Source organism: Macaca nemestrina, chromosome 18 (assembly GCF_043159975.1).
Source record: "Macaca nemestrina isolate mMacNem1 chromosome 18, mMacNem.hap1, whole genome shotgun sequence".
In the NCBI taxonomy this organism is placed as follows: domain Eukaryota; kingdom Metazoa; phylum Chordata; class Mammalia; order Primates; family Cercopithecidae; genus Macaca; species Macaca nemestrina.
The window spans coordinates 4264154-4289591 of NC_092142.1; the positions used below are offsets into that span (position 1 = coordinate 4264154).

General features: G+C 49.4%; 2 protein-coding genes across 2 annotated transcripts in view; one reads left to right on the forward strand and one right to left on the reverse strand.

The window, feature by feature from the left end:
* CREBB (CREB binding protein) overlaps nt 1-460 on the reverse strand; it is a 158632-nt gene extending 158172 nt beyond the window's left edge. Inside the window, 1 exon segment of the mRNA XM_011717621.2 lies at nt 228-460. Within this exon segment, the coding sequence (XP_011715923.2) occupies nt 228-312 (85 nt within the window). The 5' untranslated portion in view covers nt 313-460.
* On the forward strand, nt 460-2493 carry LOC139359811 (collagen, type I, alpha 1a-like). Its single transcript, XM_071084027.1, has 2 exons — nt 460-1701; nt 2317-2493. The coding sequence occupies exons 1-2, from the start codon at nt 698-700 to the stop codon at nt 2360-2362; spliced, it is 1050 nt and encodes a 349-aa protein (XP_070940128.1). The 5' UTR covers nt 460-697; the 3' UTR covers nt 2363-2493.
* The last annotated feature ends 22945 nt before the right edge of the window (nt 2494-25438 follow it).

Below are 25438 nucleotides of genomic sequence, written 5' to 3' on the forward strand. Positions count from 1 at the left end.
CGGGTGCGGGGAGGCCGAGTGCACCGGGCGTGTGCTGCCCAACTCGGGCCCAGTGACAGTCCTGCGACGAACTTCCACCCTCCGGCGCGGGGCGAAGGGAACGGGCTGCGGGGCCTGCTCCGGGCTCCCGGCTCGGTAGGTATCCGCGACCACCACCCCCGGACACTCTCTTTCAGGTGGGGGTGACAGCGCGCCCCGGGCCCCCGCCGCCCCGGACCCCTCCTCACCTGTGCTGTCATTCGCCGAGAAGCCGGGCGAGCTGAGTTTGGCTCGTTTGGGGTTGGGCGGTCCGTCCAGCAAGTTCTCGGCCATTTTCACCTGCTCGCGAAAACAGCCCCGGGAGCGGACGGCCGGGCCGGCGAAGGCCCGGACGGGGGTCGGGGGCCCTGCCGGCTGCGAGGGAGAGCAGCGAGCGCGGCCGCGAGCGGGCGGGCGGGCGCCGAAGGAGAGGGAGGGCGCAGGCCGGGTGGGGGAGGCGGCGGCCAAATCTCAGCCACAGCAACAGCGCCCCGCAGCGCTCACCGCCCGCCCCCGGCCGCCGCCGCCGCCGCCGCCGCCGGCCGCGGCCCCCTCATCCCCTGCCCGCCTCCCGAGCGCGACACTCCGCGGCGGGGGCGCCCCGGCGGCCCGGCCGCCCCCCCGGGCCCGGCTGGCAGCGACGGCGCCCGGCCGGGCGGCTCAGGCAGTCCCCGGGAACATGGTGCCGCCGCCGCCGCCGCCTCGCTCCCCCCCCGCGCCCCACTTAATGAATTCGCTCGCGGCCCGACAACGAGGGGGCTCCGGGCTCCGCTCCCCGCCCGCGGCCCGCCGCCGCCGCCGCCGTGAGGAAAAACAATGCGCCGAGCGGGGTCGCCGCCGCCGCCGCGGCCCCCCCACCCCCCGTTCCGCCGCCGCCGCCGCCGCCGCCGCTGCCGCCGCCGCCGCCGCCGGGCTCCGGGAGGCCGAGCCGAGAGGCGAGCGGGGCCGCCGGGGCGGGCGCCGAGGGCCGGGCGGAGCGGGCCGGCCGGGCGGAGCGGGGTGCGCGGGCGGTTGTGGGGCACGGGACCGGCGGGGCCGAGTAGATCGCGCTCGAAGCCCCGGTCGGGTCCGCGACAAGATGGCGGCTGTTGATTCCTCAATTAAAAAAAAAAGAAAGTTTTTTTTCTTCTCTTTCCAGAGCCTGAACGGGGAGGGGGTGGGGGCGGGGCACGCCGGTGCGTCACCCCCCCCGCGGCGTCACCACGCACGGCCCCCGCCCCGCCCCCTCCACCTGCGCCGGCCGTGGCGGAAAGAGCCGAGCGTGCTCGGGCCGAAGGGCCGAAGGCCCGAAGGCGCGGCCGCGAAGCGCAGGGCGGCGGGCTGCCGGGCGCGGGCCAGGCCTGCGGGGCGCCCGGGCTCCGGGCTGAGCCGCGGCTTTTGTTCTGATGGCGACGAGGCGGCGAGGGCCGGGGCTCCGGGCCCCAGCGGGCTCCGGGAGCAGCGGCCTGGCCACGGGCTGGGCTCTCCGGCGCGGATTCGACGCCAGCCCGGGCCCGCCCGTCCGGCTGGGGCGGCGCTGCGTGTTCCCAGCTCCTCGCGTCCCTGCCCGATACCCTCCTCGGTGGCGTCGGGCGGGGACGATCGGGGCGACCCCAGCCCAAGCCGCACCACTAGCCTTCGCCGCCGGCCAGGGAAGTGGAATGGCCCTGCAGGTTACAAACCGCCTTCAGGTCTGCCGACGAGGTGGGCGGATGGGGAAACTGAGGCAGGAGGGGGGAGAACAACTTCTCCAAAGTCGTTGAGGCAGCAAGTGGCAGGGCCGGGATTCGGGTCCCGCCCCACCTGGTGACACTAGGGAGTAAGGGGGCCTCACGCCTGTTCCCAGCCCGAGGCGGTGGGGCCGACACCCTCACCTTGGAGAGTGGGGTGGCGAGCGCCGGCCTGGGTGGAGAAGGGCCCGCGCATCGGGGCTTAAGCCTGGACGCCCAGGCCGCACTCCCCGCCCCAGGCAACTCGCTTGGTGCCTCGCAGGTGCCCCAGACAGGGTTGCGGGCCTGGGGAGTCCCCCACGCGAGACCACAGCCCGCGGGACACTTCCACGAACACCCGAGGTGTTCCCATCCAAGTTAGTTATCTGCCCCTCCAAACTAGCCCGGCTTCCTCATAAAGGTATCAGCAGCTCCACTGTTTCCTAAGCCAGAAACCCTGAGTCAGCGCAGACTCCTCCCTCTCACCCACCACGCGCCCCTCTACCCACAGTCTTTACCTGGGAGACGGCTCTTCCTGCACTGTCCCGGTGGCTATGGTGGCAGCTGCTCACTTAACTGTTCTTTGCTTACCACGTTTCTCCCCACCCAGCACCAAAGTTAACGTCCGGAGAAGAGAGGGAAAAAAATCTGTTTAAAACAACTCCCTGGCTAGGCGTCGTGGCAGATCACCTGAGGTCAGGAGTTCAAGACCAGCTAGGCGTCGTGGCAGATCACCTGAGGTCAGGAGTTCAAGACCAGCCTGGCCAACTTGGTGAAACCCCGTCTCTACTAAAAATACAAAAATTAGCTGGGCGTGGTGGCGTGGGCTTGTAATCCCAGCTACTCAGGAGGCTGAGATCGGAGAATCCCTTGAACCCGGGAGGCCAGTAAGCCGGGATCTCGCCATTGCACTCCATCCTGGGCGACGAGTGAAACTCCATCTCAAAAACAAAACGAAACAGAACTCCCTGACACCGAAAAAGAAAACACTGCATATGTAGTCTTTCTTTTAAAAAGAACATGTGGCCGGGCGCGATGGCTCAAGCCTGTAATCCCAGCACTTTGGGAGGCCAAGACGGGCGGATCACGAGGTCAGGAGATCGAGACCATCCTGGCTAACACGGTGAAACCCCGTCTCTACTAAAAAATACAAAAAAACTCGCCGGGCGAGGTGGCGGGCGCCTGTAGTCCCAGCTACTTGGGAGGCTGAGGCAGGAGAATGGCCTGAACCCAGGGAGGCGGAGCTTGCAGTGAGTTGAGATCCGGCCACTGCACTCCAGCCTGGGTGACAGAGTGAGACTCCGTCTCAAAAAAATAAATAAATAAATAAAATAAAAAGAACATGTATGAATTCTCTTAAAAACATAGGTATATGTACATATGGTGACTGTCCTTGAGTGTCAAGATTGAGCGAACTTTCTGCTTTTCTCTGTTTATCTGTACTGCTCAAAACCTTGCACCGCGACACCCCTCTTGAATCTGTCTCTTCCACTTTACATGGCTCACTTCACCATCATCATCCTATACCCACTTGGCCAGTAGGCAATTCTCATCATTCAGGCTTTTTTTTTTTTTTTTTTTCAAATGCTGTTCCCTGTGCTAAGAGCACATGCCTAGCGAATTCTAACTCATCCTCCAGGACCCAGTTCAAATGTCACCTACTCCAGGAAGCCCTCCTAACCCACTTCTCGGCTCCCATATCACTTCTGGGCTCTGTGAGAGAACACATAACACATCTTGCCCCATCTTCCTGCCCTCCACTGCCCCTGAATTAGTTCATGTTTTTACTTATGCATCAAATAGCTCTTGAAAATCCCAAGGGCATTGAGACTGTGCTAATCCCCTTGGCCAAACATAAAGAGATCCCCGTATATTCAAGGAGTTAAAATAGCATACCCTGGAAACCATAAATGGATGCATTCAAGAAGTCAATTGGCACAGGAAAGGCAAGAAGTTTATCAGTGGCACAGGGCAGGCCACACCATATATCTGAATGTCCATCTCACCAAGGGTCTGTGAGCTGCTTGGAGGCAAAGGTGGTGTCTTAGTCACAGGAACAGTGCTCTGCAAGAAGAAGTAGGTTTGTAAAATTGAATAAATGAGTGATGAGCTGTGTCAGGTGCCCTGAGTCCTAGAGGCCTTCAGGTCACTGAAAAGGGTGGGCCCCAGCCTGAGGTGGCTCCAGGCCACTCCTCAAAGGGGACAAGGTGTCCAGCCACCTAGAGGCCTTAGGGCCTGCTTTGGGGCAGTGGGGCATGCAGCCCCCCAGGGTTCCCTTGGTAAGTGGCTTACACAGAAGTGTGCACAGGAGCTTCAGCCATTGCCTGACAGGTTTCCATTTTACAGAGGAAAGCAAGGGAACCCAGTTGCAAGGACTCAGAAGTAAATGACCTGGACATGGCAAGGCTGGGCCTGGAACCCAGGTCCTCACTCTCCAAAGCCCCTAGTCTTCCTGTCTCTCCATGCTCCACCCTCAAAATATACCTGCTCTGCAGTTCGTTTTCCTGTCTCATTGTTCTCTCCTGTTTCGATTTCTTCTCCCTTCAGTCTGACTCCAAGAACCCTGAGCTCAGACACTGATGGGAGAATAGCAAGGAGGGAAGCATGGCTCTTGCCTGCACTCACTTAGCTGGGGATCACCACTGACAAGTGAGTGCCTTGGGGATACCAGACCGCTCTGCCATGCCTCCCATGGATAGCACTTCCTACAATCCTGGAAGGAAAACTTGTCCTCATTTCACAGATGAGGAAATAAGGCCCAAAGGAGGACAAGTCATCCAGCCACTAAGGGGCTTCACTCTGGTGCACACCTAAGGCTTCCTGCTGTTTCCACAAACCTCACTCTCTCCAGTCTCAGAGACCACATTAAAAAACAACGAAGGGACTGGGCACGATGGTTCACGCCTGTAATCCCAACACTTTAGGAGGCCGAGGTGGAAGGATCTCTAGAGCCCAGGAGTTTGAGACCAGCCTGGGCAATAGTGAGAACTTCATCTCTACAACAAAATGTTAAAAAAATTAACTGGGCGTGGTGGCGTGCACCTGTAGTCCCAGCTGCCTGGGAGGCCAAGGCAATAGGATCACCGGAGCTCAGAAAGTCGAGGCTGCAGTGAGTTATGATCAAACCACTGCACTCCAGTCTGGGCAACAGTGAGATACTGTCTAAAAAATAAAAATAAAGAGAAAGAAATGGAATTGTTGGCCAGGACCGGTGGCTCATGCATGTAATCCTAGCACTTTGGGAGGCTGAGGTTGGTGGATCACCTGAGGTCAGGAGTTCAAGATCAGCCTGGCCAATATGGTGAAACCCTATCTCTACTAAAAATACAAATAAATGGCTGGGCATGGTGGCGGGCAACTGTCATCCCAGCTACTTGGGAGGCTGAGGCAGGAGAATTGCTCGAACCCGGTAGGCGGAGGTTGCAGCGAGCCAAAATCGCGCTCTAGCCTAGGCAACAAGAGTGAAACTTCATCTCAAAAAAAGAAAAAAAGAAAAAGAAATGGAATTGTTGCAATTTGATATTGATTGTCCCTTTCTAGGCTTAAATAGATTAAAAGATAACATCAGGTTTGGACTTTGCCTTCAAGCGATGCAGAACAGCATTGGGGAGAAAAACACAAACACAACACACATTGAAAAGATAAGCAGAGAATCCAAGTCAGAAGAGCACAAAACCGTAACTGATCCCCCAGGGGTGGAAGTCCGGGGGTTGCGGGGCAGAGGCCTGGGGAAGTAGTCCCAAGAGAGAAGGATTCCAGCCAGTTCCTTGTGGACGGAAGGCAGATTGTGGTCTGGTGGTGTGGAGGGATCCAGACAGAGCTGGGTTCAAGTCCCAAACCTACTGCTTTTTCTTAGCTGTGCTGAAAACAAATACCCTAGCCGGGTGCGGTAGCTCACGCCTGTAATCCCAGCACTTTAGGAGGCCGAGGCAGGCGGATCATCCGAGGTCAGGAGTTCGAGACCAGCCTGACCAACATGGAGAAACCCCGTCTCTACTAAAAATACAAAATCGGCGGGGCTTGGAGGTGCATGCCTGTAACCCCAGCTACTTGGGAGGCTGAGACAGGAGAATTGCTTGAACCCGGGAGGCAGAAGTTGTGGTGAGCCGAAATAGCATCATTGCACTCCAGCCTGGGTAACAGGAGCAAAACTCCGTCTCAATAAAAGAAAAAAAAAAAAAAAAAAGAAAGAAAGAAAAAAGAAAAAAAACAAATACCTCCTCACCTGCTGAGAGAGTTGAGGTGCGGTGGAGATGAGATGGAGGGTGCATGGAGTCCGTGGCACACCAAGGCACCATACAAGGCAGCTGCTATTTGGGGCAGTGGGAAGCAAGTGCTCAAAGGGGAGAGGCCCCTCCCCTCTCTCTGCCTTCCACATGGGAGGCCGCACCTGCCTCTCTTGCTGTTGCTTTTTACCATCACCTCCCCTGAATCTTTTCTCCCTCACCTACCCCAGTGCCTCCTTCTCCTCAAACACATTGGCAGTCAGCTCCAGCTTTAGCCCTGATTCCACCCTGTCTCTTCCATCCCCAGCCAAGGAAACTTGAACAAGTTGTCTACAAAGGCTGGGCTCATCTCCTCTTCTCCCATGCCCTGTGTTTATTTTTTATTTTTATTTTTGTTTTATTATTATTGTTATTATTTTGAGATGGAGTCTCGCTTTGTCCCCCTGGCTGGAGTGCAGTGGCACGATCTCGGTTCACCACCTCTGCCTCCCCAGTTCAAGCAATTCTTCTGCCTCAAGTAGCTGGGACTACAGGCACCCGCCACCATGTCCGGCTAATTTTTTGTATTTTTAGTAGAGATGGGGGTTTCACCATGTTGGCCAGGCTGGTCTTGAACTCCTGAACTCAGGTGATCTGCCCGCCTCGGCCTCCCAAAGTGCTGGGATTATAGGCGTGAGCCATCGTGCTTGGCCTATTTTTATTTCTGAGACAGAGTCTTGCTCTGTCACCCAGGCTGGAGTGCAGTAGTACAGTCATGGCTCAATGCAGCCTTGACATCTCCTGCTCAAGTGATCCTCCTGCCTCAGCCTCCCGAGTAACTAAGACCACAGGTGTGCACCACTGTGCCCAGCTAATTTTTTTTATGGAGTCTTGCTGTGTTGCCCAGGCTGATCTTGAGCTCCTGGCTTCAAGTGATCCTCCTGCCTCAACTTCCCAAGTGTTGGGTTTACAGGTGTAAGCCACCGTGCCCATAGAGAATTCCCTTCCTTATGAACGGTGAATATTAGGTCGTATGGATGGACCACAGTTTGCTTAACCACTCATCTGTTGATGGACACAGAACTGCTTCCACCATGTAGCTATCATGATTAATGCTGTGGTGAACGTGGATGTATTTCTTTTCTTCCAGACCGCGCTTTCAATTTTTTTTTTTCTTTTTTAGATGGAATCTTGCTCTGTCACCAGGATGGAGTACAGTGACATGATCTCGGCTCACTGCAACCTCTGCCTCTGGGGTTCAAGCGATTCCCGTGTTTCAGCCTCCGGAGTAGCTGGGACTACAGGTGCCCACCACCACGCCCGACTAATTTTTGTATTTTAGTAGAGATGGGGTTTTGCCATGTTACCCAGGCTGGTCTCAAACTCCCGGGCTCAAGTGATCCTCCCACCTCAGCCTCCCAAAGTGCTAGGATTACAGGCATGAGCCACCACACCCGGCCTGCTTTCAGTTCTTTTGGGTATATACCCAGAAGTGGGATAATTGCTGTCTCATATGGTCATTCTACTTCTGATTCTATGAGGAACTCCCATACTGTTTTCCATAGCAGCTGCATCATTTTACATTCCCACCAGCAGTGCACAAGGGTTCCAGCTTCTCCACATGCTCACCAACACTTATGCCATTTTGTTCTTTTCTTTTCTGATTATAGTCATTCCGATGGGTGTGAGGTGCTATCTTTCAGTTCATTCCTTTTAGCCACTGTCTTGTATTCTATTGCAGGAACAAAGCACATTTTATCTATTCTCCTAAGGGACTGGTTTTTCCCACTTTTTTCCTGTTACAAACAGGGCCGCAATTAATGTTCTTGTACGGGTTTCCTTGTGCACCTAAGAGTATCACCGGATGAACACTGAGAAGTGGATTTCCTGGGTTTAAGGTTGTATCAGGCAGAGCCCCAGTAGAAGGAGATGGCACACTTAAAATCAGCCAACTTATGGAAGGTTTCATAGAGGAACTGCCTACACAGTTAGGGCAGGTTGCAAGGAAACCATAAGGGATAGAGCAGCAACCTAGGGCTTGTAGCAGCTGAGCTGTTACTGCCACAAGGCCCAAAGAGACACAGAAGGGAAAGCCTCCCAGACCTGGAAAGAAAATAATTGTGTAGAGATGGTCATCTTGAGAGGGGTGATCTTTTGCAGAGGGACTCAGCTGACTTGAGGTGACCAAATACCGTGATCACTCTTTCTCTCTTTCTTTTTTTTCCTTCCTTTCCTTTCCTTCTTCCTTCATTCCTTCCTTCCATCCTTCTTTCTCTCCTTCTTTCTTCTTCTCTCCCCCTCTCCTCCCCTCCCCTCCCTTCCCTTCCCCTCCCCCTTTCCCCCATTCCTTCCCCTTACCCTTCCCCTTCTCCTTCCTTCCTTCCTTTCTATTCTCATTCTGTTGCCCAGGCTTGAGTGCAATAGCGCGATCTTGGCTCACTGTCACCCCACCTCTTGGGTTCAAGCGATTCTCCTGTCTCAGCCTCCCAAGTAGCTGAGATTACAAGCACATGCCACCATGCCTGGCTAATTTTTGTATTTTTAGTAGAGACAGGGTTTCACCATGTTGGCCAGACTGGTCTCGAACTCCCGGCCTCAGGTGATCTGCCCACCTCGCCTCCCAAAGTGCAGGGATTACAGGCGTGAGCCACCATGCCTAGCTTTCTTTCTTCCTTCTTTCCTGTCTGCCTTTCTGTCTCTTTCTCTCTCTCTCTCTCTTTCTTTCTTTCTAACAGGGTCTCAGGTTGGAGTGCAGTGGCACGATCATAGCTCACTGCAGCCTTGACCACCCAGGCTCAAGCAGTTCTCCCACCTCAGCCCACCGAGTTGCTGGGACTACAGGCATGTGCCACCACACCTGGCTTTTTTTTTTTTTTTTTACTTTCTGTAGGGACAGGGTCTCACTATGTTGCCCAGGCTGGTCTCAAACTTCAGGGCTCAAGCAATCCTCCCACCTCAGCTGCCCAAAGTGCAGACTTGACAGGTGTGAGCCACTGCGCCCAGCCTTTCCTTCCTTCTGATCTCCCACCAGGCTGCCCACTAGGAACCCATGCCCGAGACATGGCAACCTGTCCAAGTCAGCCTCCTGAGGCCAGGACAGCGGGGAAAGGGGTGAAGGGATCGATTGGAAGGCTATCCAGAAGATGTCTGGCATAGAGTATAGCCATCCTCAACTGTAGGGGAATTTCCAATTTGCTTTTATTTATTTATTTATTTAGATGGAGTCTTGCTCTGTCGCCCAGGCTGGAGGGCAGTGGTGCGATCTTGACTCACTGCAAGCCCCGCCTCCTGGGTTCGCGCCATTCTCCTGCCTCAGCCTCCCGAACAGCTGGGATTACAGGCGTGCACCCCCATGCCCAGCTCAGTTGTTTTGTATTTTTAGTAGAGATGGAGTTTCACCATTCTGGCCAGGCTGGTCTTGAACTACTGACCTCAGGTGATCTGCCTGCCTCAGCCTCTCAAAGTGCTGGGATTACAGGCGTGAGCCACCGCACTGGGCCCAATTTGCTTTCCAAAATGATTTTATCCATTTACATTCCCACCAGCAACTTATGCTATCCATATACCCACATCTTTCCCGACATTTGCTGTTATTTACCAGACTTAATTTTCATTAATTTGAGTTGTTTCCCAGCCTTCGGGGATGAAATGGTGCCTCCTAATTTTTTTTTTTTTTTTTTGAGATGGAGTCTCGCTCTGTCGCCCAGGCTGGAGTGCAGTGGCTGGATCTCAGCTCACTGCAAGCTCCGCCTCCCGGGTTCACGCCATTCTCCTGCCTCAGTCTCCTGAGTAGCTGGGACTACAGGCGCCCGCCACCACGCCTGGCTAGTTTTTTGTATTTTTTAGTAGAGACAGGGTTTCACCGTGTTAGCCAGGATGGTCTCGATCTCCTGACCTCGTGATCTGCCCATCTCGGCCTCCCAAAGTGCTGGGATTACAGGCTTGAGCCATCGTGCCCGGCCGGTGCCTCCTAATTTTAATATGCTCTTCCCTAATTACTAATGAGGCTGAGTATTTTCACGTACTTATTTGCTTAGGGGAGGTTTTATGTACTGTGGATTGCCTTATCCTTTGCTCTTTTGCTGTTGGATTGTTTATCTTTCTCTGATTCATTAATTAGTTTCTTTTTAAATTTTGGATGCTAATCCTTCATAAATAAATTGTAACTGTTTGGTCAGGTGCAGTGGCCCACACCTGTAATTCCAGCATTTTGGGAGGCTGAGGCAGGAGGATCGTTTGAGCCCAGGAGTTTGAGATGTACTTGGGCAATACAGTGAGACCCCATCTCTACAAAAAATAAATGAATAAATAAAAATTGGCTGGGCGTAATGGCAAGCACCTGTAGCCCCAGCTACTCAGGAGGCCGAGGTGGGAGGATCTCTTGAGCACAGAACCTGGAGGCTGAAGTGAACTATAATGGCACCACTGCACTCCAGTCTGAGCAACACAGTGAGACCCCATCTCAAAAACAAACAAACAAACAAAAAACTTGTAGCTATTCTCTTCTGTCTGTGACTTATCTTTTCCCTTGCAGTATTTTTTGTTATACAGAACTTTTACATTTTCTTTTCTTTTTTTTTTTTTTTTGAGACAAGGTCTTGCTTTGTTGCCCAGGCTGGAGAGCAGTGGCATGATCTTGGCTCACTGCAATCCCCATCTCGGGTTCAAGTGATTTTCGTTCCTCAGCCTCCCAAGTAGCTGGGATTATAGGTGCTTGCCACCATGCCCAGCTAATTTTTGTATATTTAGTAGAGATGGGGTTTCACCACATTGGCCAGGCTGGTCTTGAACTCCCGACCTCAGGTGATCCACCTGCCTTGGCCTCCCAAAGTGCTGGGATTACAGGCTTGAGTCACCGCACCTGGCTGGATGTTTACATTTTCATCTCTTCAAATTGATTACTCTTGCCCTTCATGGTATGTATCTGTGGCTTAGATCTCCTTCCCTACTCTGATGTTATAAAGATGGTCTCCCATGTTTTCTTCTAGAAATCTTAGTTATGCTTTTTCACATTTGGGTGTTCAGTGCATTCTGGGACTGTGCATGTGGGCATGCACATGTTCATTGTTTGAGGTAGGGATTTACTTCTTTTTCCTTACAGAGAGCTGGTTCCCTTTATGAAATACTCCATCTTTGTGTCTTTGATTTCTTTTTTTCTTTTTCTTTTTTTTTTTTTTTGAGACGGAGTCTCGCTCTGTCGCCCAGGCTGGAGTGCAGTGGCCGGGTCTCAGCTCACTGCAAGCTCCGCCTCCCGGGTTCACGCCATTCTCCTGCCTCAGCCTCCCGAGTAGCTGGGACTACAGGCGCCCGCCACCTCACCCGGCTAGTTTTTTGTATTTTTAGTAGAGACGGGGTTTCACCATGTTAGCCAGAATGGTCTCGATCTCCTGACCTTGTGATCCGCCCGTCTCGGCCTCCCAAAGTGCTGGGATTACAGGCTTGAGCCACCGCGCCCGGCCGTGTCTTTGATTTCTAATGTCACCTCTTTTCTTTTCTTTTTTTTTTTTTTTTTGAGACGGAGTCTCCCTCTGTCGCCCAGGCTGGAGTGCAGTGGCGCGATCTCGGCTCACTGCAAGCTCCGCCTCCCGGGTTCACGCCATTCTCCTGCCTCAGCCTCCCAAGTAGCTGGGACTACAGGCACCTGCCACCACACCCAGCTAATCTGTATTTTTAGTAGAGACGGGGTTTCGCCATGTTAGCCAGGATGGTCTCGATCTCCTGACCTCGTGATCCGCCTGCCTTGGCCTCCCAAAGTGCTGGGATTACAGGCGTGACCCACCGCGCCCGGCCAATGTCAACTCTTTTCTTATACAAGATCCTCTTTCTTTTTTTTTTTTTTTTTGAGACGGAGTCTGGCTCTCTCGCCCAGGCTGGAGTGCAGTGGCCGGATCTCAGCTCACTGCAAGCTCCGCCTCCCAGGTTCACGCCATTCTCCTGCCTCAGCCTCCCAAGTAACTGGGACTACAGGTGCCCGCCACCTCACCCGGCTAGTTTTTTGTATTTTTTTAGTAGAGACGGGGTTTCACCATGTTAGCCAGGATGGTCTCGATCTCCTGACCTCGTGATCCACCCGTCTCGGCCTCCCAAAGTGCTGGGATTACAGGCTTGAGCCACCATGCCTGGCCAAGATCCTCTTTCTTTCTCTTTTTTCTTCTTTCCTTTTCTTTTTTCTTTCCCTCCCTTCCCTCCTTCCTTCCTTCCTTTTCTTTCTTCTCTTTCTCCCTCATCTCTCCCTCCCTCCCTCATGCTCTTCCTTTCCCTTTCCCTTTCCTTTCCTTTTTCTTTCTTTTGAGGCAGGGTCTTGCGCTGTTGCCCAGGCTAAAGTACAATGGCACAATCTTGACTCACTGCAACCTCCGTTTCCCGTGTTCAAGTGATTCTCCTGCCTGAGCTTCCCGAGTTGCTGGGATTATAAGCACGTGCCACCACACCCAGCTAATTTTTGTATTTGTAGTAGATATGGGGTTTCATCATGTTGGCCAGCCAAACTGGTCTCAAACTCATTCCTGACCTCAAGTGATCTGCCTGCCTCGGCCACTATAAGTGCTAGAATTACAGGCGTCAGACACAGAGCCTGGCCCCAAGATCCTCTTTCTTCTGTCAATTGGCCTATTTGTATTCCCCTGTGCCGATATTACAATGTATAAAATCTTTCCAGGTAAGGGTAACTCCTGGTCTCTGGAGAGGAGAGTTTCCCCCACCCCTCTTCCCTTTCAAAATTGTCTTGACTATTATTCTTGACTATTTTGGTCTTCCATGTGAATTTCAATTTTTCAAGGAGTGTGAAGAAAAAGTTGGGATTTTCATTGGAATTGCTTTGAATTTGTAAATTAATTTGAGGAAAACTGCCATTTTAAAAATAGTGTGTCTTGGCCAGGGGCGGTGTTTCATGCCTGTAATCCCAGCACTTTGGGAGGCCAAGGTAGGTGGATCACTTGAGGTCAGGAGTTCAAGACCAGCCTGGCCAACATGGTAAAACACTGTCTCTACTAAAAATACTAAAATTAGCCAGGCATGGTGGTGGGTGCCTGTAATCCCAGCTACTTAGGAGGCTGAGGCAGGAGAATCGCTTGAACCTGGGAGGCAGAGGGTGTAGTGTGCCGAGATCATGCCACTGAACTGCAGCCTGGTGACAGAGCAAGACTCCATCTGAAAAAAAAAAAAGAAAGAAATTGAAACAATGACTGATATGGAATGACACTAATAAGTTACCATTAATTTTTTGTTATATTTTCATTTTTGTAGAGGTGGGGTCTTGCTGTATTGCCTGGACTCAAGCAATCCACCTGCCTTGGCTTCTGAAATTGCTGGGATTACAGGTGTGGGCCACTGCCCCCAGCCAATTATTTAAAGTGTGATGGTAACATTGTGATTATGTATTTTTATTTTTATTTTATTTTATTTTATTTTATTTTTTGAGACGGAGTCTCGCTGTGTCTCCCAGGCTGGAGTGCAGTGGCGTGATCTCGGCTCACTGCAAGCTCCGCCTCCCGGGTTCACGCCATTCTCCCGCCTCAGCCTCCCAAGTAGCTGAGACTACAGGCGCCCACCACCACGCCCGGCTAGTTTTTTGTATTTTTTTAGTAGAGACGGGGTTTCACCATGTTAGCCAGGATAGTCTCGATCTCCTGACCTCGTGATCCACCCGCCTCGGCCTCCCAAAGTGCTGGGATTACAGGCTTGAGCCACCGCGCCCGGCCATGATTATGTATTTTTAAATAGTTCTTCTCTTTAGAGGCATAGGCTGAAATATTTATAATCTAAAAACAATACAACAGATATAAATGTATATAAAATATAGTATGATAATAGGATGCCTGAGAGTAGGAATAATAGATGAAACAAGATTGGTCAGGAATTGATAGTTATTGAAACTGAGTGATGGGTACCTGAGAATTCATTACATTATTCTGCATACTTTTGTGTATTTCAAAAATTCCCATAATAAAAGATTTTAAAATATGAGGGCCAGGTGTGGTGGCTCCTGCCTATAATCTCAGCACTTTGGGAGGCTGGGGTAGGAGGACTGCTTGAGGCTAGGAAGTCAAGACCAGCCTGGGCAACACAGCAAGACCCCATCTCTACAAAAAATTAAAAAATTAGCCAGGCATGGTGATGTACACCTGTAGTCTTAGCTACTTGGGAGGCTGAGGAAGGAGGATCACTTGAGCTAAGGAGTTTGAGGCTGCAGTGAGCTGTGATTGTGCCACTTTACTCCAGCCTGGGCAACAGAGTGATTATTATTAAATGGTGCATTATTATACAGTATATTATTATAGTATAAAAGTATAATAACATATTAGCATTATAGTATAACAATAAAAACATTGAAATATTGAGTCTTTCCATCCACAGACATGATATAGCTATTCATTTATTTACATTTTCTTCTGTCTTGCAATAAAGTTTTATAATTTACTCCATAAGGGCCTGCCCATCTTTTGGCTGATCCAACAAATTTGCCAGACTACTCTATTAGTTCCAATCATATTAATATTTTTTTTTCTCCAGGATGTCTTGTATTTTTTGTGTAGGCCTTTGAATCATATGTTAAAAAATAAAATAAAGGCCGGGTGAGGTGGCTCACGCCTATAATCCCAGCACTTTGGGAGGCTGAAGTGGGAGGATCACTTGAGGTCAGGAGTTTGAGTCCAGCCTGGCCAACATGATGAAACCTGTCTCTACTAAAAATAGGAAAATTAGCCAGGTGTGGTGTTGGGTGCCCATAATCCCAGCTACTCAGGAGGCTGAGGCACAAGAGTTTCTTGAACCCAGGGGGTGGAGGTTGCAGTGAGCCAAGATCATGACATGGCACTCTAGCCTGGGAGACAAAGCGAGACTCCATCTCAAATACAAAACAAAACAAAACTGTAGTTTTGTATGTGTATTGTACCTTTTCTATGTTTAGACATGTTTAGATACATAAATACAACAAGGTTACAATTGCCACAGTACTCAGTGCAGTAACAAGCTGCATAGGTTTGTAGCCCAGGAACAATGGGCTGTACCATGTATCCCGGGTGTGTGGTAGGCTGTACCATCTAGGATTGTGTAAGGGCACCCTGCGATGTTCGCACAATGACAAAATTGCCTAATGATGCATTTCTCAGAACATATCTCTGTTGCTAAGTGACACTTGGCTCCATTGCTAAGTGCAGTGACAAGTGTCCGTATAAAAAGAAGGTAGAAGGACACTTGACACAGAAAGAGGAGACAGACACACAGAGAAGAAAATATGAAGACAGAGGCAGAGATTTCAGTGATGCAGTCACAAGCCAAGGAATGCCAGCAGCCACCAAAAACCAGAGGCAAGTGACAGATTCCTCCCCCAAAGCCTTCAGGTTGAGTGTGGCCCTGATGACACCTTAATTTCAGACTTCCAGCCTCCAGAACTGTTAGATAATAGACTTTTGTTGTTTGGTTTGTTTGTTGTTGTTGTTGTTGTTTGAGACAGAGTCTCTCTCGCTCTGCTGTTCAGGCTGTAGTGCAGTGGCACACAATCTCAGCTCACTGCAATCTCTGCCTCCTGGGTTCAAGGGATTCTTGTGCCTCAGCCTCCTGAGTAGGTGGAATTATAGGCGTGTGCCCCCACACCTGGCTAATTTTTATATTTTTAGTAGAGACAGGGTTTCACCATGTTGGCCAGGCTGGTCTCAAACTCCTGACCTCTAGTGATCCGCCTGCCTCGGCATCCCAAAATGCTGGGATCACAAGCATGAACTACCACATCTGGCCTGAGTTTCGTTGTTTGAAGCCACCAAGTTTGTGGCAATTTCTTACAGCAGCTTCAGCTAGCAAATACATGATTAAAATAGAAAAATCTTATAATTGTCTCTTTTGATGAAAAAAAAAAACCATCTGACAAAATTCAATACCTATTCATAATTTTTTTTTAAAAAAGAAAAAGAAGAAGAAAAAAAAAAAAACTCTCAGCAAACTAAAATAGAAGAGATCTTCTTTGACCTGATAACAGGCATCCGTAGAAAACCTACAACAGCCCAGCACTTTGGGAGGCCGAGATGGGCGGATCACGAGGTCAGGAGATCGAGACCATCCTGGCTAACCCGGTGAAACCCGGTCTCTACTAAAAAATACAAAAAAAAAACTAGCCAGGCGAGGTGGCGGGTGCCTGTAGTCCCAGCTACTCGGGAGGCTGAGGCAGGAGAATGGCGTAAACCTGGGAGGCGGAGCTTGCAGTGAGCTGAGATCCGGCCACTGCACTCCAGCCTGGGTGACAGAGCGAGACTCCGTCTCAAAAAAAAAAAAAAAAAAAAAAAAAAAAGGAAAACCTACAACAGAAGTGCAATACATTTTTAAAAATTGATCAGTTGGGGCCAGGTGCGGTGGCTCATGCCTATAATCCCAGCACCTTGGGAGGCCGAGGCAGGCGGATCATGTGAGGTCAGGAGTTTGAGACCAGCCTTACCAACATGGTGAAACCCCGTCTCTACCATAAATACAAAAATTAGCCAGGCATGGTGGTGCATGCCTGCAATCCCAGCTACTCCGGAGGCTGAGGCAGGAGAATCGCTTGAACCTAGGAGGCAGAAGTTGCAGTGAGCCGACATCACGCTATTGCACTCCAGCCTGGGTGACAAGAGTAAAACTCCACCTCAAAAAAAAAAAAAAAAAAATTGATCAATTGGACCTCATCAACATGCAAATCTTCTATTCTTCAAAAGATACCATTAAAAAAATGGCAAAGTAAGCAACCCATGGGGAGAAAATATTTCCAAAACACTTACTCATTAAAGCACATGTATCCAGAATACACAAAGAACTCTTTTTTTTTTTTTTTTGAGACGGAGTTTCGCTCTGTCACCCTGACTGGAGTGCGGTGGCCGGATCTCAGCTCACTGCAAGCTCCGCCTCCCGGGTTCACACCATTCTCCTGCCTCAGCCTCCCGAGTAGCTGGGACTACAGGCGCCCGCCACCTCGCCTGGCTAGTTTTTTGTATTTTTAGTAGAGACAGGGTTTCACCGTGTTAACCAGGATGGTGTCGATCTCCTGACCTCGTGATCCGCCCGTCTCGGCCTCCCAAAGTGCTGGGATTACAGGCTTGAGCCACCGTGCCCGGCCACAAAGAACTCTTACAAAGAAATAAGAAAACAACCCAACAAATCAATCGAAAAAGGTTTGATTAGACATTTTACCAAAAAAAAAAAAAAAATACACATAGCAAATAGGTATATGAAAAGATCCTCAAGGCCGGGTGCAGTGGCTCACATCTTTATTCCCAGCACTCTGGGAGGCTGAGGCAGGCGGACCACTTGAGGCCAGGAGTTTGAAACAAGCCTGGCCAATATGGCAAAACCTCATCTCCACTAAAGGTACAAAAATTAGCCGGCGCAGTGGCGGGCATCTGTAATTGCAGCTACTGGGGAGGTTGAGGCACAAGAATCTCTTACACCCAGGAGGCGGAGGTTACAATGAGCCAAGATTATGCCACTGCATTCCAGCCTGGGTAACAGAGTGAGACTGTCTCAAAAAAAAAAAAAAAAAAAGAGAGAAGAAAAGATCCTCAAAATTATTGATCATTTGGAAAGTGCAATTTGAAACCACAATGAGGTAATTCTTTTTTTTTTTTTTTTTGAGACAGTTTTATTCTTGTCGCCCAGGCTGGAGGACAATGGTGTGATCTCAGCTAACGGCAACCTCCGCCTCCTGGGTTCAAGCAATTCTCCTGCCTCAGCCTCCCGAGTAGCCGGGATTACAGGTGGCTGCTACCACGCATGGCTAATTTTTGTATTTTTAGTAGAGACGGGGTTTCACCATGTTGGCCAGGCTGGTCTCAAACTCCTGACCTCAGGTGACCTGCCCATATTGGCCTCCCAAAGTGCTGGGATTACGGGCATAAGCCACCTCGCCCAGCCGAGATAATACTTAACAACCACCAGGAATGGCTACAATATAATTAATTAATTAATTAATTAAATAACAAGCGTTGGCGAGCAGAAACAAAATCACTCATACATTGCTGGTGGGTGTGTAAAATGGCACTCTTTGGAACAAATAGTTCAGCAATTCTTTAAGAAGTTTAATGTAGCCAAGTGCATGCCTGAAGCCTCAGTTACTTGGGAGGCTAAGTCAGGAGGATCCCTTGAGCCCGGGAGATCAAGACCAGCCTAGCCAACACAGTGAGACTTTATCTCCATAAATAAATAAATATATACATGTTTAATATATTCTTAGGTATGACACCAGAAGTACAAGGCAACAAAAGAAAAAAAAAAAGATAAATTGTGCTGGCCACGGTGGCTCACACCTGTAATCCCAGCACTTTGGGAGTCCGAGGCTGGTGGATCACTTGACATCAGGAGTTCGAGACCAGCCTGGCCAACATGGTGAAACCCCGTCTCTACTAAAAATACAAAAATTAGCTGGGCCTAGTGACGCGCAGCTGTAATCCCAGCTACTCAGGAGGCCAAGGCAGGAGAATCACTTGAACCCAGGAGGCGGAGGTTGCAGTGAGCCAAGATCGCACCAGTGTACTCCAGCCTAGGTGACACAGTGAGCCTCTGTCTCAAAAATACACACACACAGACACAAAACCTACAATGAGATACCACTTCACACCCACCAGGATGGCTATTACCAAAAAATAAAAAACAGAAAATAACAACTATGTACATTGCAAGTGGGAACATAAAACAGTGCAGTTGCTGTGGAAACAATATGGTGGTTCCTCAAACATTTACATAAAATTACCATATGATCCAGCAACCCCATATCAAGGTGAATGCCTTAAAGAAGTCAAAGCAGAGACTTGGAGATATATTTTTACAGCCGTGTTCACAGCAGCATTATTTACAATTGCCAAAATGTGGAAGCGACCCAAGTGTTCTTCCATGGATAAATGGAGAAACAAACTATGGTCCATCCATACAATGGGCTGTGAGTCAGCCTTCAACAGGAAGTGCGCTCTGACACTTGCTACAACATGGACAACATGGCCGGACCTTGAAGACTTGCTAATAAGCCACATGCAAAAGGGCCAGTATTGCATGATTCCACTTATATGATGTACCTCGTACAAGTAGAAGAGTCAAAGGGAATAGGTGAATTCAGAGGCCAGGTGCGGTGGCTCACGCCTGTAAGCTCAGCACTTTGGGAGGCTAAGGCAGGTGGATCACTTGAGGTCAGGAGTTTGAGACCAGCCTATCCAACATGGTGAAACCCCATCTCTACCAAAAAACTAAAAAATTAGCCAGGCATGGTGGCGCGTGCTTGTGGCCCCAGCTACTGGGGAGGCTAAAGCAGGAGAATCACTTGAACCCGGGAGGTGGAGCTTGCGAGAGCCAAGATCACACCACTGCACTCTAGCCTGGATGACAGAACAAGACTCTATCTCAAAAAAAGAAAAAAAAAAAGTTGAATTCAGAGACAAAAACTAGAATAGCGGTTACAGTAGGTGGGAGGAGGGGAATATGGCAAGTTCATGTTTAATGGGGATGGAGTTTCAGTTTAGGAAGATGAAAAAGTTCTGGAGAAAAATAGCAGTGATGGTCACACAACAATGTGAATATGGCTAATGCCACTGAACTGAATGCTTAAAGAATGGTTAAGATTGGCTGGGCACTGTGGCTCATACCTTTAGTGCCAGACTTTGGGAGGCTGAGGTGGGTGGATCACTTGAGGTCAGGAGTTTGAAACCAGCCTGGCCAACATGGTGAAATCCCCTCTCTACCAAAAAATTCAAAAATTAGCTGGACGTGGTGGCACGTACCTGTAGCCCAGCTACTCGGGAGCCTGAGGCAGGAGAATCGCTTGAACCCGGGAGGCGGAGCTTGCAGTGAACCGAGATTGCGGCATTGTACTCCAGCCTGGGTGACAGTGTGAGACTCCGTCTCAAACAAAAACAAAAACCCAAATTTTCAGACATGACACCAAAAACACAAGTAGCAATAAATAAATAAATAAATAAAACAATTTGACTTCATCAACATTTAAAACTTATATTTCAAAGGCACTGTCAAGAAAGTGAAAATAATGGGGAAAAATTTGTAAATCATATGTCTATCAGAGAACTGTATTTAGAAGATATAAATAACTCTTACAAGTCAATAATAAAAAGACGGCTGGGCGTGGTGGCTCATGCCTGTAATACCAACACTTTGGGAAACCAAGGCAGGTAGATCACCTGAGGTCAACAGTTCAAGACCAGCCTGGCCAACATGGCAAAGCCCCATCTCTGCTAAAAATACTAAAAATTAGCCGGGCGTGGTGGTGGGCGCCTGTAATCCCAGCTACTCGGGAGGCTGAGGCAGAAGAATTTCTTGAACCTGGGAAGTGGAGGTTGCAGTGAGCCAAGATTGCGCCATTGCACTCCAGCTGGGTGACAAGAGCAACACTCCGTTTCTATAATACTACTACTACTACTAATAATTAAAAGACAAATAACCCAGTTAAAAATGAACAAAAGGGCTGGGCGTGGTGGTTTACGCCTATAATCCCAGCACTTTGGGAGGCCAAGGCAGGTACATCACCTGGGGTCTGGAGTTCGAAACCAGCATGGCCAAAGAGGTGAGAAGAAACCTCATCTCTACTAAAAATACAAAAGTTAGCCGGGCGTGGTTGCGTGCCTTTAATCCCAGCTACTCGAGAGCCTGAGGCAGGAGAATCGCTTGAGCCCAGGAGGCAGAGGTTGCAGTGAACCGAGATCACGCCACTGCACTCCAGCCTGGGCGACAGAGCAAGACTCCGTCTGAAAAACAAAAAACAGAAACAGAAACAAAAACAGGACAAAATATCTAAATGGACATTTCTCTGAAGAAAGTATACAAATGGTCAAAAAGCCCACAAAAACATATAAACATCATTAGTCACCAGGGAAAGGCAAATCAAAACCACAGTGAGATACCACTTCACACCCACTAGGGTCGCTATAATAAAAAAAACAGAGAAAAAGTAAGAGGTGTTGGCAAGGATGTAGAGAAATTACAACCGTTGTGGACTGCTGATGGAAATGTAAAATACTGTAGCCTCTGTGGAAAACAGTCTGGCAGTTCCTCAAAATGTTAAACATTTGATCCGCAAATTCTACTCCTAGATATATACTGAAGAGAAATAAAAACCTATGTCTACGAAAAACGTGTACACAAACATTCTTACCAGTATCACTCATGATCGTCAAAAGGTAGAAACATGCCATATGTCCATTAACTAATGAATGGATGAAAAAAATGTGATCTATCCATGCAATGGAATATTATCCAACTATAGAAAGGAATTGAGTATTGATACATACTACAACATGGAGGAACTTTGAAAACATTCTGTTAGGAGAAACACAAAAGCCACATGTCACATGATTCCATTGATATAAAATGTCCATAATAGGCAAATCCATAGAAACAGGAAGTAGATTAGTGTTGCTCAGGGTGGAGGGTGAGGATAAGGGTACGGGGAAGGGAAGTGATAAAGGGTATAGGACTTCTTTTTGCCATAATGAAAACGTTCAAAAACTGATTGCAGCAATGGTGCAAAACTCTGTGAGTATATCAAAACCATTCAATTGTAAAAAAAAAAAAAGTTAAATTTACCATATGATGCAGAAATTCCACAAAAATTAGGTATCTACACAAGAAAAATGAAGCATGTATCTGCACACAGACTTGCACACAAAGTTCTTAGCATCATTCTTCTTTTTTCTGAGACAGGATCTCACTCTGTCACCCAGCCTGGAGCGCACTGGCATGATCACAGCTCACTGCTCCCTCCTGGGCTCGAGCAGTCCTCTTGCCTCAGCCTCCCAAGTAGTTGGGACCAAAGGTGCAGCCTCCATCTCCCAGGCTCAAACCATTCTCCTGCCTCAGCCTCTTGAGTAGCTGGAACTACAGGCATGTGCCACCACACTTGGCTAATTTTTTTTTTTTTTAATTTTAGTAGAGACAATGTCTCATTATTTTACCCAGGCCGGTCTGAAACTCCTGGCCTCAAGGAATCCTCCTGTGTCAGCCTCCCAAAGTGCTGGGATTACAGATGCAGGCCACTGTGCCTGGCCAGTTTCATTATTCTTTTTTTTTTTTTTTTTGAGACGGAGTCTTGCCTCTGTCGCCCAGGCTGGAGTGCAGTGGCCGGATCTCGGCTCACTGCAAGCTCCACCTCCTGAGTTTACGCCATTCTCCTGCCTCAGCCTCCCGAGTAGCTGGGACTACAGGCGCCCACCACCTCGCCCGGCTAGTTTTTTTGTATTTTTTAGTAGAGACAGAGTTTCACCGTGTTAGCCAGATGGTCTCGATCTCCTGACCTCGTGATCCGCCCATCTCAGCCTCCCAAAGTGCTGGGATTACAGGCTTGAGCCACCACGCCTGGCCAGTTTCATTATTCTTTTTTTGGTTGTTTAAGTTCTGTTGCCCAGGCTGCAGTGCAATGGCGCAGTCTTGGCTCACTGCAGTCTCCACCTCCCAGGCTCAAGCAATCCTCTTGCCTCAGCTTCCCAAATAGTTGGGAGCAAAGGTGTGCATCACTACGCCTAGCTTATTTGCCTAGCTACAGTGTTTTTTTTTTTTTTTTTGAGACAGAGTCTTACTCTGTTGCCCAGGCTGGAGTGCAGTGGTGCAATCTCGGCTCACTGCAACCTCTGCCTCCTAGGTTCAAGTGATTCTCACGCCTCAGACTCCTGAGTAGCTGGGATTACAGGCATGTGCCACAATGCCCAGATAATTATATATATATGTGATATGTGTGTGTGTGTATGTGTGTGTGTGTGTGTGTGTGTGTGTGTGTGTATATATATATATATATATATTTTTTTTTTTTTTTTTTTTTTTTTTGAGACAGTCTCACTCTGTCACCCAGGCTGGAGTGCAGTGGCATGATCATGGCTCACTGCAGCCTCAACTTTTCAGGCTCAGGCGATCTTCTCACTTCAGCTTCTAAAGTAGCTGGGACTACAGGCACTTGCCACCACACCCAGCTAATTTTTGTATTTTTTGTAGATACGGGGTCTTGCCATGTTGCCCAGGCTAGTCTCAAATCCTTGGGCTCAAGTGATCCTCCCACCTCAGCCTCCCAAAATGCTAGGATTACAGACGTGAGCCACCACACCCAGCTAGCCCAGCTAATTTTTATATTTTTAGTAGAGACAGTTTTCGCCATCTTGGCCAAGCTGGTCTTGAACTCCTGGGCTCAAGTGATCCATCTGCCTTGGCATCCCAAAGTGCTGGGATTAACCTGCTTTTTGAACAAGAGGCCCTGCATTTTCATTTTGCACTGGCCCCTGCAAATGATATCGCCAGGCCTGAGGCCATGAGTAGGTCCTGCTTCAGACACCCAGGCTTCAGGGTTTCAAATGACAAAATCCACACTTGGCTTCTCTCCACACCTCAGCCTTGGCCTCCTTCTGTTGGCTTCAATCTCAGGCCTCCTGCAGAGGCAGAATAGAGACGATAGCTCCAGAACCAGCAGCAGCAGCAGCAGCAGCTAAAGTCTTTCCTGCAAACCCCAGCAAGGCCTCCTCCTTGAGTTTCAAGGAGCCTCGTGTCCTTCCTGGATCTATTGCTCCTACTGGGGATGTGATGCCGGAATAGGTTTCGTTCTGATTCACTTACTCAGCCTCATCTGAGCTGAGACTGGAGGAGATGTGGACCTCCAAGTGAACAGCAGGGGACAGTAGCCAGAGATGAGCAAAGGGGTACCTGGGCAATCGCAGCAATGCCTATGCCTTCCTGGATGCCCAATAGCCACAAATACCCTCCTTCCTTACTCACGGCCACAGAGACACATCTGCTCACACTGACCATGCATTTACTTCCTCTTTGGAGGAGCAAACTCAGTTTTTCTTTCTTTTATTTCCTTCTTCTTTTTTTTTTTGAGACAGAGTCTCACTCTGTCACCCAGGCTGGAGTGCAATGGCACGATCTTGGCGGCTCACTGCAACCTCCGCCCGCAGGGTTCAACCAATTCTCCTGCCTCAGCCTCCTGAGTAGCTGGGACCACAGGCATGCATTACTATTGCCTGGCTAATTTTTGCATTTTTAGTAGAGATGGGGTTGGTCTTGAACCAGACTAGTCTTGAACTCCTAACCTCAAATGATCCACCTGCCTGGGCCTCCCAAAGTGCTGGGATCACAGGCATGAGCCAGTGTACCCAGTCCCAACCCAGTTTTATCCAGCCACAGTTTCCCACTCTAGGACTGGAATCTTTTTTTTTTTTTTTTTTTTTTGTGACAGAGTCTCACTCTGTCACCCAGGCTGGAGTGCAGTGGCACAATCTCAGCTCACAGCAACCTTAGTCTCCCAGGTTCAAGTGATTCTCCTACCTCAGCATCCCAAGTAGCCGGGATCACAGGCATGGTGCCAACACACCTTTTTTTTTTTTTTTTTTTTTTTTTTTTTTTTTTGTATTTTTAATAGAGATGGAGTTTCACCATGCTGGCCAGACTGGTCTCGAACTCCTGGCCTCAGGTGATCCTCCTGTCTTAGCCTCCTAAATCTAGGACTGGAATCTTTGGTGACTTGGCCTTTCTGCTAAGTCTGCGATGTGGGTCCTTATAGTCTAACCACCTATGGCTGACTGAAGAATTTGACCAACCCAGCCCATGAAGGGGGTATTCTAGAAAGAGACCTGTAAAACCATCCAAAACCCAGGCCAGGTGTGGTGGCTCATGCCTGTAATCCCAGCACTTTGGGAGGCCGAGGTGGGTGGATCACTTGGGGTCAGGAGTTCAAGACCAGCCTGGCCAATGTGGTAAAAGCCTGTCTCTACTAAAAATACAAAAAGTAGCCAGGCGCGGTGGTGGGCGCCTGTAATCCCAGCTACTCGAGAGGCTGAGGCAGGAGAATTGCTTGAACCTGGGAGGTGGAGATTTCTGTGAGCTGAGATTGTGCCACTGCATTCCAGCCTGAGCAACAGAGCAAGACTCCATCTTGGAAAACCAAAACAAAACAAAACAAAAAAAACCCAAAAAAACGCAACAGAAAACATCCAAAACCCCCCGCTTCTGTGGAGAAGGGAGACTAGGAGGGCGGTCACCTGCCCATGGCATGTACATTCTGATGTCCGGGGTGGTAAGAGGTCCTTGCCCTGATGGTGGAGCGAGTTATTTGGTCAGTAGATCTGGCCTCACCTCCACCGCCCACCATCCAGCTCTCCCCCAGGATCTGCCACGTCCTTTGTCCCCTCTAACCCTGTTATGAGGTCACAGTGGAAACACCTGCACTGGACATTGGGGAGAATGTCCCTTCTGGAGGGTCTGCAGTATCTTTGGTAGCCCACTGCCTGATGGCATGAAAGAGAACCCAGGAAATGAATGATCACCACTTTCGGTTTGCCAGATTTTCTGGCTTCACACACCCCCTGAAAGCCTTCCTCAGCCTTCTAACTTATTTATTTATTTATCAAGAAGAGATAGGATCTCATTCTGTTGTCCAGGCTGGAGCACAGTGGCACAATCATAGCTCACTGTAGCCTCCAACTCCTAGGCTCAAGCGATCCTCCTGCTTCAGCCTCCCAAAGTGCTGGATTACTGGCGTGAGCCACCATGCATAGCCCAGTGATTTCTTTTTTTTTTTCAAAAAATTAA